The sequence below is a fragment of the Pristis pectinata genome, chromosome 17 (genome assembly GCF_009764475.1).
Source record: "Pristis pectinata isolate sPriPec2 chromosome 17, sPriPec2.1.pri, whole genome shotgun sequence".
Classification (NCBI taxonomy): Eukaryota; Metazoa; Chordata; class Chondrichthyes; order Rhinopristiformes; family Pristidae; genus Pristis; species Pristis pectinata.
The window spans coordinates 11,478,832-11,493,696 of NC_067421.1; the positions used below are offsets into that span (position 1 = coordinate 11,478,832).

Genomic DNA, 14,865 nt, shown 5'->3' on the forward strand with positions numbered 1-14,865 from the left:
TTTTCTAGGCAGTTAGTCTGAAGGTACACTCTAATGTCCTGAACCCTTCATTTCTGCCAGTCTTATTTTACCCCTCACAGTGTGAATTTGTCCATTCTGCGCACTACTAGTAGTTGGTAAATGTATTTGTCACTGTTAGTGCTTCTATGATTTGCCTAGAGGTATGCCAGATTTTATTCTGATTCTATAATGTTCCCTCTATCAACACCAATGTCTCAACTAATGGATAAATTACTTGCTACCTACTAGTTTGTAATTTTGACAATTGTGTATGACCAAGTTTCTATACAAAGACAAGATAACTTTATTAGTCACATGTACATTGAAACACACAGTGAAATGCATCTTTTGTGTAGCGTGTTCTGGGAGCAGCCCGCAAGTGTTGCCATGCTTCCAACACCAACATAGCATGCCCACAACTTCCTAACCCGTACGTCTTTGGAATGTGGGAGGACACTGGAGCACCCGGAGGAAACCCACGCAGACACAGGGAGAACGTACAAACTCCTTACAGACAGTGGCTGGAATTGAATGCGGGCCGCTGGCGCTGCAATAGCGTTACACTAACCGCTACACTACCGTGCCTACCCATACACTACCGTGTATGCTAATACCAATTAAGATAATATTAACTGTTTTAGAATGAAAATATTATTACAAGCCTGATTTTTCCCTGGAATTAGGAACTGCAGAGCTCTAAAACAACTGCCAAGAGAATGAATGTTGCCATTATTGCTGTGGTAAAGCATGTGGTACTAACACCAAATCGGTCACATTCCCAAATCACCCCCAGCAATACCATGTTTTCCATTCGGAAAGCTCTGTGCACAATTCCTGATGGAGCCATGGTAAATTCAGTGCAGCTGCTGCAACTTTGCTATGTGGCAATCATGCCCTTAAAAGCTTTATTATTCCTACCAATATGCCTGGATCTAATTACATACACACTAGCCTTGTCCCTGAACAGGTTCTATTGCTAAACAGCTGTCACCTGTTATTGTAAGTGTATGCCTTTTGCAGCTCCCAGCAATAACATCTCAGCCCAGTTGTTTATCACAGAAGAATTTTAACTTTAACAGAGCTTGAGGGAAAATGGTCAACTTTGTTGCAGTATTCTACAGACATTTAAATAATAATAAAAAAATCCAGAATAGGGATAACATCACAAGCTAAATTCACATTCAGGATAATGAAATATTGAATAGTTACTTTGCACAGTGTTTACCAGGAAATCTAACAACGTGGGCATGAAGTTCACAGAAGAATCCAAAAAAATAGGTAAGTCCTTTTAAGTTAGAAAGCAGGAGGGGTGGGGATTGTAAATCAATAAAGTAATATTCTTGGAGAGGATAAGGAATTGTATTTATGCATGTTAAAAGCAAAAGTTAGGGAAGAGGTAGCTGATGCTTTCTTCCAAATATTCATTCAGAAAAGGGAACAGAGCCAATTTGATATCATCCATAGCTTAGAAACAGTCCTGGCAACTCCATAACAGACAGCCAATCAATATATTTCTATACTTAACAAGGGAATTAGAATAAATCTATGAAACTACAGGTCTGTTGCTTTGGCATCAATGGTAGTAGCAAAGGGATTTACTCAAAGATACAAAAAACAAGTAAAAATCAAAAATGTAATAAAAATAGATTTCTAAAGGGAAAGTATTGTATGACCAGTTATGTTGAATTCATTGAAGAAGTAACAGAAGTAGTAAGCAGGTTGGTATTTTTTTTAAATAAGTTATCTCATAGATTAATGACCATAAGCATAGTATGGGGATTGAGGGGTCAAATGGTTGAGTGCAGAATAAGCTAGCCACAGAATGAAATACAGGCAGGGATTAAGTCAGACAAAAGATGTTGCCGGCACCACTCTAGTTCAGAATTCTCATTTACAATTTGGACTTGGTAATCAGCAGGACAGTTTCTAAATTATGAATGGTGCCAATGCGGTTAATTTGGTAAATACCTATGCAAAATGAGCATTTGACATTAAGTAACCTTGCAGAATAGATATCTGACAAATTTTTGATAAGATATGTATGACATTTGGTAAGATGAGGCCACGTACTGGTTGGATAATAAGAGTCTGAATCAGATAGAGGTAAGTAAGGGTACATGCATAGAAATCATTAAGGTTAGATTAATAAGTCCATTTTAAAAAATGCAAACCAAGCACTGTGGTTTGGTTACTGTCAGTTATAATTGAAAAGCAGGAAAGTCATTTTAAATTGATAGACCCTTGGTTAGCTAGTGCTTAGAATACTGTAAACATTGCCAATTTCCATATTTTAAAAAGGATATGGAAATATTAGTGAAGGTACAGAAGGATGTTGCCAGATCTGAGAAGTTACATCATGAACGAATGAATAGACTGATATACTTTTCTCTAGAAAAGATAATGCCTGATGGATTGACTTAAAGAGCTGGTGTAAAGAAAATGTTTGTCAGGGTTAGAGATCCAAAAGAGATAAAATAATCATGGAAATTTAATAAGGATTTCAGGGGAAACTTTTCTCAGGAAATAAGAGGAATGATCAAAGTGTTACAACGGTAAGTATCAGTGCAATTAGTATTGATACTTATGACCGGGTAAATGAGAGAGAAAGTAAAATAAGGGTCGGACAAAGAACCTGTGGAAGGAGGTTGACGGTGCATGAATGGCAGTGTGCATCTCTGGGCTGAATGACCTGTTCCTATACTTTACATTTTCTGCAGCTTGATGTAGACAAATGTTTATCTCCTGAGGTGTCTAGTAGCTAGAACTTTCCACTGAATAAATCAACATAATTTAATTAAACCCTAAAGTTAGTATAAATAACTTAATTGCTTTTTTTTAACAAAAAAAGACTTTAGGTGGTGCAAAACACTGAGTGAATGCCCTTGTTTTGAAATCTCCGTTGAGTTGCAACATTAGCTAATCCTTCAATTACTTTGTTCCAATTCCTTGTACCAGCCAATTCTCCTCTGTTTTATTATTGCCAGTAATCACTAGAATTTTTTCCCAGGTGACAGAAAAAGAGCTGTGGGTTGGGGAATACAACTGTAAACTTGGGACCCTGTTTACTATTTCTGTACACTGTTGATGCTGATGCATACATGAGACAAACACATTCTCAAGGGAGTAAATTTTTCTCTTTTTCTCACTGTATGCAGTACATGTAGGAGATCCAGTGATACACATTGGCTATTTTCAGTGCCAGCAGCTACAGTGGCAATGCCTCTCCCAGGTTATTATATCTGAGACAGAACACTATAAGTAAAGAAAGATTTGCATTTATTGAATGCCTTTCCTAACTGCCTAGTTGTTTAACATCCTATGGAATATCATTGTTTTAATGAAGGAAATATTGCAGCTAATTTATCCACATCAGCATTCCAAAAAGCACTGCAATAACAACCAGCTAATCTATTATTAGAACAGAGAACAGTACAGCACAGGAACGGGCCCTTAGGCCCATAATGTTGTGCCAAACTAATTAAGGTAATGATGCCTAATTACACTAATCCGTTCTGCCTGCACATGGTCCATATTCCTCCATTCCCTGCACATTCATGAGCCTATCTAAGAGCCTCTTAAACGCCTCTATCATGTCTGCCTCCACCACCACCCCGAACACCCACCACTCTGTGTGTAAAAAAAAACTTGCCTTGCACATCTCCTTTGAAGTTTCCCCCTCTCCTCTTAAATGCATGCCCTCTAGTATTAGACATTTTGATCCTGGGAATAAGATACCAGCTGTCTATCTATGCCTCTCAAGTTTCTCCTTAGCCTCTGCCGCTCCAGAGAAAACAACTCAAGTTTGTCCAACCTCTCCTTATAGCACATGCCCTCTAATCCAGGCGGCAACCTGGTAAACCTCTTCTGCACCTCTCCAAAGCCTCCACATCCTTCCTCTAATGGCTTAGTGATACTGGTTAATAGCCCAAGACATTGTGGAGAACATTTCTGCTGACATTTGAATACTGCTGTAGAATTTTTTATGCCCATCCCAGATGACAGGCAGAGTCTCAGTTTAATGTCTCATCTGTCAGTGCAGCTTTTCTTTAGCATTACCGTTGAATTTTACCTCACAGAGCTTCTGGAGTAGAATTGGAGACAGTGCTACCACTGAGTTGCTTCTGCAGCTTCCTTGTCTTAGCCGTGGAAAAATGCCTCTAGTTCTTAAGGATGAATGATTGTGGTTGTGTACGACTTTAAATGCAATGCCGAAGGGATGATAAAGATTTGTAAAAAGGGAATAATTTGCAGGACAATATAGAAAGAATAGTATGAGTGAGACTTAATTGGATAGTACTTTCAAAGGACTGCCTAGGCCCCTGTGGCCAGAGTTGCTGAGGATCCTGTGATCCCCAGAAAATATGTTCAGGAGAATCTTCTTTACCCAGAAACCACTTCGGATTGGAATTCACTGCCACAAGAAGTTTAGGCAAATAACACAAATGCAGTTAAGAGGAATCTTGCTAAACATCTGAGGCAGAAAGGAATGGAAGATTATGCCAATGGTATTAAATGAGGGCAGGTAGGGAGAACCTCATCTGGAGCCTAAACACTGCCAAATAGCTTCCTTCATTGCTGCATGAGTTTTGGTAATGTGCAGTAGGATTAGCAAGATAGAAATTCTTTGGCTTGTAGGTGCGGTGCAATGTATCAGTACAGAACACCAGTCAGTAATTCTTGTTTTCACAATGTTCCTCAGGTCGAATAGCTGCCCTCAACATACTGGGAAAAGGAATAGAGATTAACACAGTGCCGTACTTCTGGACAGCAATGTTTGGGAAAAGTATTCGCTATGCAGGTAAAGCTGCGAGGGGAAGACACTTATTCTCTCCTCTGACAGCCACTTTGTACCACTTGGGTTCTCCTCTCATGAATCTCAACTAATTCATTCAATGAACCATTTATAGTAATTGCATGCCCATTTTAGTAAATAATTGATAAGAGACTGTGAAAGAATACAAATAATTCTGGATTTGATTATAGTAGTTCTTTCTTCTGAATGAGGACAAGAATCTGACTGACGAAACTCATTTTTGGGTCTATCGAACCTAGTCATTAGCTGCTGCCTATAACAAGCCCATGGAACTGAAACTGATGCCTGGAGACTTTAAAATTACATTGTAGCAGAACTAGGTTGCAGTTACAACCCAAATCAGATTTTACTTATTAAAAACGAGATCAGTAATTGAGATGCAAAATAGAATATGCTGCAAGCATACATCAGGATAATCAATAAATGGCATGGATTTTGTGGTCAGTAGCAAGGAAATGATGCTTGATATTCACTGTGCAAACAGTTGTCAGGTGTTCTCCTGTTCTCTTAATGGCTACTTTAAGCTTGAGCCACTGCTGTGATGCCTCTACAAGGGATCAGCAGTATCTGTGAGCAGTTCATGCAACAATGTGGTTTTTCAACCAATCAAATGGAGGAATCCCATTGAGCTGCACAGGTAGAAATTTGTTCATGGAGCTGAATTTCAGACAAATCGAAGGACAAATTTATTTATCAACATTTCTCTTAATTTCTCCAACTGAACATAAGCTTTTGGTGTGATTGCAACTCATTACCTCTTGCAGGTCATGGAGAAGGATTCGATGATGTCATCATTCAAGGCGACCTGGACGAGCGGAAGTTTGTGGCGTTCTACACTAAGTAGGTCCTTCCAACTATTTGCTGTAATGAGTTTGGCTTTCCAAGAATTGTCACAGCTACTGTAAATGCAAAGTAAGAATACAGCACAAGACCACATAATGATAAATGCTTAATACTGACTCTTTCTAAAATAAGTTTCTTTCTTTATGGAATAGTGTTTTTGTTTGTGTCTGGTGTTAAAGCACATTATTTTACAATTTAGGAAAGCCACTGGGATGAACAACTGCATACAGACTTGGAGGTAAAAATTGGAGTTCACTGGTGGTGGAATCCATCCCTACATATGCTTCTCTCTCTTTTTCCCAATCATAATTCTGATAGCCACTTGTACTGACACATGCAGAGCTCAGTTTAACCTCTTCCATACCACTGCTGGGCATTCACTCATTTCAATCCAAGTGTCTTCCAATATCTGCCAATAAGTAACTTCTTCCTCTGCTGAATTCAGTTGTCATCTCACAGTTACGCTGACCACAATAATCGTTAGATCATGCACAGTTAGAAAGGATGATTTGGCATTTATTTAGCATCATATGTTGTTCTCAGAAGGATATTTCCCCAAGCAGGAGGCAAGCTAAGGCTCCACCAGTCTTATTTAGAAACTGTGTGCTCTACTTTAGCCCAGTTTTGCTTATCTGCCCAGGTGATGTTGTAGCTTAAGGTTTAATAAGAAGATTGACTTTTAAGATTTAAATACAGATTTATGTGTGTGCTCGGCCTAGGAATGTAAGATTTGGAGGGGCAGCACTACACCTAAAGCCAGCTTTCTGACTAAGATTCTCAAGAAGTTAAGGTGGCAAAGCTGGGAAGGACCCATCCTTCCCCAACTCCCTGCCAGTCTAATTTATATTGAACTTCCAGGTGTATGCGAGCAGAAACAAGGGAGAAGGAAACCCAAAGGAAATACCTCCATCCTCTCTCCCTGCCCTGGGAACCATAACTGTAAGGTAGTCACTACAGTAGGGAGTTCAAGAGAAGCTTATAACTTCACTTATTGATGAGTTGGCTTACTCAAACTCTGTATCAATGATTTAGCTGCAGGGACAAAATGTAACATTTCTGAATTTGCCGTTGATAAGAAACTAGGTGGAAGTGCGGGTAAGTGATGAGGGAACAAGGGGACTAAGGCAAGCTGAGTGAGTGGGCAACATTGAAGATGGGGTATGGCATGGAAGGTGAAAAAATTAAATTTAAACACTTGTTATACACTAGGTGAAAAAGCTGAGTATTTTATAAAATGATGACCAATAGGGGAATGCTCAAAGGGATCTGAGTATTCTTGTATAGTAAGTTACTAAAGGTCAAAATGCTGGTGCAGCAGGCAGTTAGGAAGATTAATGATATGTTGGTCTCTATTGCAAATAACTTGAGTACAAGAGCACAGATCTCTTACAGCAATGCCTTGGTGAGACCATACCTTGAGTATTGTGTACTGTTTTGGTCTTGTGTGCCTAAAGAGGCATGTACAGGTCCTCCCCAGATTATGGATGCCTGACCTATGCATAGCCTGTACATACGAACAAGTTCACAGGAGCAGAACCCTGCTGTAACCTGGGGATGACCTGTACTTGCTATAGAGGGAGTACATAGAAGATTCACCTAATTTGTGGGATGGTGGGTCTCTCATATGAGGAGAGATTAAGTAGGCTAGGCCTATAAAGATTTAGGAGAATGTGATGTTAGCTAATTGGGACATACCAAATGGATTCATAATTTCAGAATAAGGGATTACACCATTTATGACTGAAATAAAGAGAAATTTCTTCACTCAGATGTTGGGGAATTTGGAATTCTTTACCCTGAGAGTTGTTGAGGTTCAGTCATTGATTGCATTTGAAATAGAGATTAATAGATTTTTGGATATTAGATAGGTCAAAAGATATGTTAAAAGAACAGGAAAATGCTGTTGAGGTAGTAGATTAGCCACGATCTTGTTAAATGGTAAGTCTTTTCCCCAGGGTAAGGGAGTCCAAAACTAGGGGGCATAGATTTAGGGTGAGAAGGGAAAGATTTAAAAGGGACCTGAAGAGCAACTATTTCATGCAGAGGGTGGTGAGTATATGGAACGAGATACCAGAGGAAATGGTTGAGGCAGGTACAATAGCGTCATTTAAGAAGCACTTGGAGGGACGGGGGTTAGAGGGATATGGACTAAACACAGGAGATTGGGACTAGCTGTGTGGGCACTGTGGTCAGCATGGACTCCTTGGGCCGAAGAGCCTGTATCTGTGCTGTATTGCTCTATGATTCTATGAGTAAACGGGAGGGGCTGAATGACCTATTTCTGATCCTTTTTTTTCATGTTTTTATCCTCTTTACCGGATAATATTAGGAGATACAACTGGGTAACACATGGCATATTTGAGGCAAATAGCACAGATGCATTTAAGGAGGAATATAGCAAGAGTGCTAGGAACAGGTGCAAATAGATTGTACGGAAAAAGTGTGAGTTATGGCAGAAAGAATATAGATTTATAGAGGTACATGGACGTGCATAGATCTTTCAAGATATTGAAGCACAAGTATAGAGATAAATGATCGCAAGTGTACATGTATGGAACTATAGTGGGCACTGATGTTTATGTAAAGTTATATAGAGCATATATACAGATACAGGTACACTTGGATATGTGTGGAGATGGTAGGTTTACAAGTGAGAGTTACAGGAACATATGTGCATAATAACAGTGGTATAGACAGGTTTATGTGTACTGAGGTGAGTACAGATGTTGGAGTAGCTTTCTAGAGTTTATTTAATCTCTGTACTGTTTACCTGGCTTGTATAATACTTTACTATGTTACCCACTGGCAGTGAAGAGGTTAAACAGCTTTAACTTGGAATTATAAAATCATTAATGAAAATTGAACTGATCTTCCATTTTGCAGTTCTGATTACTGCTACCCAGAATAAAAGATGTCTGCTTCGCAATAGTTGGTACTACAGAATTAGTGGACGTTCAACTTTCCCTTTATTTCAAGATCTGACAATCCCTTGTGTAAGAGGCACAGTCCAGCTGGTGCATTGTTCTGGCTCAAACATTCATTAGTCATAAGGCTTTCATAGGAAAAACCATTAGGTCTCCCAACCCAACTGGAATCTGTTTCCTCCTAGATGTAAAACTAGCTACATAGACTGTGTCTGAAATAGAAATACAGGAAAGTTAAGAACATGCCATTCTGTATCTCGAGCCTTTTCCGACTTTCATTTGGATGGGTCAAGGCTGATCTGTATCTCTATTCCACCTCCGTAACCATTACCACCATTAAGCTAACAAAAACCTGACGATCTCAGTACTGAAACAAACTGCATATTTAATTAATTTTCATTGATTTCATTGTGGATGCTCTAAAGGGAACAAATATTCCATCAATTTATATCCAGGCCATGAAGATGAAAATTACAACCTCCATTTCCTGTAACAGAGTTTACCTTGTTTATCCTGTGATGGAGCCAATTGTTCATTACCTTCTTCTATAAACATTGTTTTTGCTTCTAAATTTTCCCTACAATTTATCCATTTATTTTTCACATTCAATTTTATGCCTCAATTAACCATTCCCAAATCTTTATTTGTACCTTTTAAAGTAATCCTGTTTGTTTACAATCCTGGCTAAATCTATGGAGAAATCTTTTGGTCTTGCTATATTTCCCCTTTTTAAGCTGTGTTTACTCTCATTTTGCGTTCTATTTTTCACCTCTAATTAAATATTGATATTTATCTGCTTTATTTTTAAGTAATTCTTGCCGATTACATTTCCCAGATTCTTTGTCAGCTCAAAGTTCGATTCTTCCAAGATTTTGCATCATCACAGTGTTTAAACTTGACAACAGCATAACATTTGATGGTACATTGTTTGCCAAATCATTCTTATATGATGTAATTCTCTTTATAGCTGTATCCTTGCAAATAGTTTAGATCCAGCTTGTGCTTCTCTTTTTCCTGTTGGTCATGAATCACAAATGTTGATATCAATATTCCTTCAATATATATGTGCCTCTAAATCTATTAATTGTATTTCTTGCATTTCTGTAAAAAAAAATTGAAGACTCTTCAAAACCATGTTCTTGTTCGGAATTTTGGCTGATAGTGGCATTGCGTTGAATGTGCAGTAATCCTACTCCATGGGAAAAGGCGAGGGATTACTCTGCAAAAAGCTGTCATGAACTCTGTGGCACAGACTGGCAGCCATTCAGCCTACTATGATTTTATTGGCATATTCTTTAATTCTCTTCTCCCTCAGTTGCCCCTTAAATCCATCGTAGATATAATTTCCACTTCTTTATCCTGTTCAATCTGCCAGCTGTGCATCACTTGTGTATCGTACTGCAGCCTGTACGTAAACATACATACAGGGCTTCAACTGTACAATCCCCAAATAATAATAATGCATGAGTGGGAACATTTAAAGTACAAAACTGATAGGATAAATTATCTTGTCTTGATTGTTCAAGAACTTAGAAATACATTTGAACACATACAAACGTACATCTATACATATACATTCAATTACTCATGAATGCACATAGAAGTACTTAAATGTGTTGTTTCTCTGAGGCACACCCACGTGAGAGGACAGTTGTTATATTTCTTCCCCTCTAGTCATTCAATTTATCCTTTTGACATCTTGGTGACTTTAACATCACAGGAACAGTGATGCACAGTTAAGGGAGCAAAGCACTGAGCAGAAACCCAGTATGTAGTGGAAATGACTCACTGCTGTATCTCAGGGCAGAAGCTGTGTCTCTGAGTTAGTACTGATTTAAGATACTGCACAAGCTGTACCAACAAATGATGCACAGTTCAACTATTATTATTCCAATTGCCAGCAATGAATGATATCCCACGGTTAGTAACAAAGTGCTTTAGGAACAAGAGAACGTGGGAAATAAGAACATGTGCTGGCCATACAGCTCCTGGTGCAGGGTTTTGATGCAAAATGTCGACCATCCCTTTGCCTCCACAGATTCTGCTTGACCTGCTGAGTTGCTCCAGCAGTTTGCTTAGTCTGTTCTGCCGAGAAACAAGATCACTGAGGTTCTAACCTCAGCCCCAACACTTTTTTGTCTATGCCCCATACCCCTTCACTTCCTCCACAGTCCAAAAATCTGTCTTCCCTTAGCCTTGAATATATTCTGTGACTTAGCCTCCGAAGTTTCCTGGTGTAGAGAATTCCAAAGATCCACAGCCCACTGAGAAAAGGAATTCCTCTATCTCTGTCCTAAATGGGCAGCCCCTTTAGGATCAGTTTTTCTGACAATCCTAGATTCCTCAACAAGGGGAAACATCCTCTCCATTTATTCTGTCAAGCACCCATAGGATTTTATGTTTCAATAAGATCACCTGATTCTAAATTCCAATGAGTTTAGCATTACTGCAGCTTCCACAAAATTCCAGGGCATTGTACCTGCCTCCCTGGACCTCCAGGAACTGAAGTCTCATAACTGCAAATTTCTGTAAACGGTGGAAACTTGAGGCTGATCCATGGTGACAGTGACTCCAAAATTCTCTGGCTCTTGACTGTTCCTCACTGAATGAGTAGCCCTGTTAAATTTGGTTGGACAACCAACTGATCACAAAAGGCTTCAAGATGTCCAAATTGATAGGTGTATGACTCTGATAACATTTAAAAAAAATGCTAACATGATTAATTAGTGCATATATAGTGCCATCGAAGACATTTGGGGATACAACCTTAATGGCTGCTTGAACAACAGCTTCTGGAAATTGTTCACTGATCTTTCACCAGACTTCTGGTGTAAGAATCCCAAATTTCCCTTAGTAACTCAGACCGAAATTTATTGGTTCACTTTTGACTTGATGAGTTTCAAAATGAGAGCATGTCAGCTATGCTGCTCTGATTTGTTCCCATTGTAAATTGTTGTAGGCAGAATAAGGCTACATGATGTTTCACTTTTTTTTTCATTATCTTTGAACTTTCATATATCTTATGCACTCCAATATTTCACAAAACAAAATAATAAATGAACATTATCTTAAGCTTGTTGTCTTGTTCTCCAGGAGCGATGAGGTAATTGCTGTGTCAAGCATGAACTATGACCCTATTGTGTCCAAAGTAGCGGAGGTCATGGCATCTGGGAGGACCATCAAGAAGAGGGACGTTGAGTAAGTGACATTACAGGAGTCCTGGGAGTGTGAGAGGGGCAGAGAGAAAGTTGCTGTGTTCACTGCAGACTGTGATATGATATGAGGATATGTCACAAAACCCTCATGTTTCCAACCAGTTTAATGTGGGTGACTCCCCATCCCATTTGAACAACTTGTTGAAATGAATAGAGCCAAAACATTTAATGTATTCTTTGTCTGAGCATCTGCTACACTGCTGCGGTAGGTTAGCACCAGGGAAATCACAGGCTTCCTTTCAGGAAATGTCCTCCATATCCTTCTCTCCTCTCTCCATTCAGGCTGAGTCCCATCAGAATTTAAATGGCAAAATTTTTCAATCTGAATTGTGACACACTAAATAGACTATATTTCTCCTTTAATTCTTCATGGACTCGCTGTTTCCCTTTTTCCAACTCTAATGATACATCCCAGGCTAAGAAAGACATGTAAGAAGTGGATCGTGTCTGATAGCTGCTGAGAATTTTCCCACTAACTTGCATTGAATGTTTAATCCGATATTTCCTCACCTTCCCCAGGAATTTGCATGGATTCTGGTGGACAGTTAGTGCTTAAATTGTGATGGATGAACCATCATGATCGAATTGCCTAAGCTGGGTGGACCATTCATTCTTTTGCAGTTCATCAATTTTATATGTTCGTACTTTTATCTGGCTATGATAAATAGATAACTCACTGCAAGGGATGAAATTGTGGGCAACTTTCCAGAAGCAATGCGTAATGTTGCAGTGGCTAAATCTAGAGGCCTTGCATGCAGGAAGGGTATATGGCACATTCGGTGGTTTAGCAGTTATAATAAGTGGTCACACAATGCTCACCCAAGATATCTTTCTTTCTCCCCCCTTCTGTGCTCTCAATCTTAAGGATATTTGTACATCGTGGCCGGTAGGTAGTGGAGAGTTTTATTCTTTGATATAAACCCATACACCCATTGATAAAAAGTATGGCCACTGCTGGGAAAATGCAGTTAGTCACAAGCCTGATGGATCATTTGCCGTTATCCTAACTTTTGCATGTTTGTACACACTTAATGTGCATGCAATCTTTCCCCAGTCATTTTTTTGTCTTTTAAGTTACAGGTAGCCATCTTTTACAGGGTGAACAATCTGAGTCATTTGGTTAAGACATTTTGGGGAGATGTTTGGCTTTGGCTGCCATTGCTAAGCATTTGTGCTAATATCAGCTGCTGACTGTACTCATGAAATTTGCCTAAAAATTGGGTCACATAGTGCAAGACATTTCAGTGCTATCTGATTTAGAATTGCTGTAAGCTGGAGCAAATTGCATTAGTGATAGTTTCTGGATAAAATCACACCAATTGCAAAATTGGACTGGGCACTTCATCTCTGCATCCACATTACTGTGTCCAGTGTTTTCGGCTGTGTTTCATTAACGACATTTACAGTGAAATTCAAATTTCAAGCCTTCCCTGGGCCATCAAACAGAAGTTGTTTGTCAGTCACAAGAAGAAGGAGCCCAGCCCATTGAGTTTTGCTGATTACACAAGGCAGCTCCAAATTTCACTGGACACTACTAACACACCTCCCAAGTTGTGCAGACTGTTCTCAAACCAGCAAAGAGTGATTTCTGGAGAACATAACTACTGGTACCTTAGTGGTTCTCTACTGACATAGAGTAGGACTCTCCTACCTGATGGACAGTGGTCAGGTGGGTTGGGACTTGTTCCCTCCTGTCATGGTGGCCTGTCCTCAACAGAGGAAATAGTGTTCATCTATGTAGGGAACAATTGCCAATGATGGGGGTGGTATGGGAGTTGGGAGCAATGAGTGTGGTAGGGCTTGAAGTGAACACCTGCAGTGTTTACAGTGCTGTAGAGGTCACTGTCATTGATATTTTTCCCAGTACTGCTCCATTACTTGTGGGTTTTCGCTCCAGACATGTGTTTCTGGTTAGACCACACTTTAGAGTACTGTGTCCAGTTCTGGTCACCTCATTATAGGAAGGATGTGGAGGTGTTGGAGAGGGTGCAGAGGAGATTTACCAGGATGCTTCCTGGATTAGAGAGTATGGACTATGAGGAGAGACTAAAGGAGCTGGGGCTTTACTCATTGGAGAGGAGGAGGATGAGGGGAGACATGATAGAGGTATACAAAATATTAAGAGTAATAGATAGAGTGGACAGCCAGCGCCTCTTTCCCAGGGCACCAATGGTCAATACAAGAGGGCATGGCTTTAAGGTAACGGGGGGGGGGGAGTTCAAGGGAGACGTCAGAGGGAGGTTTTTCACCAGAGAGTGGTTGGTGAATGGAATGTACTGCCTAGGGTGGGGGTGGAGGTGGAGGCTGATATGTTGGTCAAGTTTAAGAGGTTGTTAGATAAGCATATGGAGGATTTAAGATAGAGGGATATGTGGGAGGAAGGGGTTAGATAGTCTTAGGAGTGGTTTGAAGGTCGGCACAACGTGGTGGCCGAAGGGCATGTATTGTGCTGTATTGTTCTACGGTTCATTGATTGCAGTTCACCGTCCCTCTCAGAGAACTTTAGTCCTCTCCGCATATCCTTTCCAGCCTCTCTGTCCTCCACGTTGCCGTAAAATGCTTCACTGCTGACTGGCTGCCATGGGACACGAGTCTTTAAGGGCTGACATTTCTCCGACTGCTGTGCAGCGTAGTGCTGGTCACTATGACAAGTTGAGAATGTGCACAGCTCGCGATTTAACACACCTTTTTGTGAGGAAACCACGCTGATGCTGTTGCACACTTTTTTTGCAGTTTAGTGACTTTAGGCAGGGCCCAACTTAGCTCCGGTGCCAAGTACAACAATGCTCTAGCACCCCAAAAAAGCAATGTCCCAATTTCTGGGCTTTTAGTTCCATTGACTTTCAGTTTCAAATGGTGTCCACAACCAGCAGCTGATACTCTGGGGCACATTTAGCTTTAGCAAGCAAAACAAATTTCTCCCCTTCATCTTTTGAGTAAATGAAGAATATTTTTTATACATGTATGCTTTTTTTTTTCCTGTTTTTCTTTGTTGTTTAATTTCTGGCAGCTATCATTCATTTAGTATCAAGCAGCTCACAATGAAAGTTTGAGTTCAATGATGAGTTTG

At 39.8% G+C, this 14,865-nt stretch overlaps 1 protein-coding gene across 1 annotated transcript in view; it reads left to right on the forward strand.

Annotated features, from left to right (window-relative positions):
* LOC127579347 (apoptosis-inducing factor 3) overlaps positions 1–14,865 on the forward strand; it is a 98,913-nt gene that overhangs the window by 81,858 nt on the left and 2,190 nt on the right. Inside the window, exons 17-20 of the mRNA XM_052032082.1 lie at positions 4,700–4,798; positions 5,578–5,653; positions 11,674–11,778; positions 12,661–12,681. Coding sequence (XP_051888042.1) covers positions 4,700–4,798; positions 5,578–5,653; positions 11,674–11,778; positions 12,661–12,681 — 301 coding nt within the window. The remainder of the gene's footprint in view (positions 1–4,699; positions 4,799–5,577; positions 5,654–11,673; positions 11,779–12,660; positions 12,682–14,865) is intronic.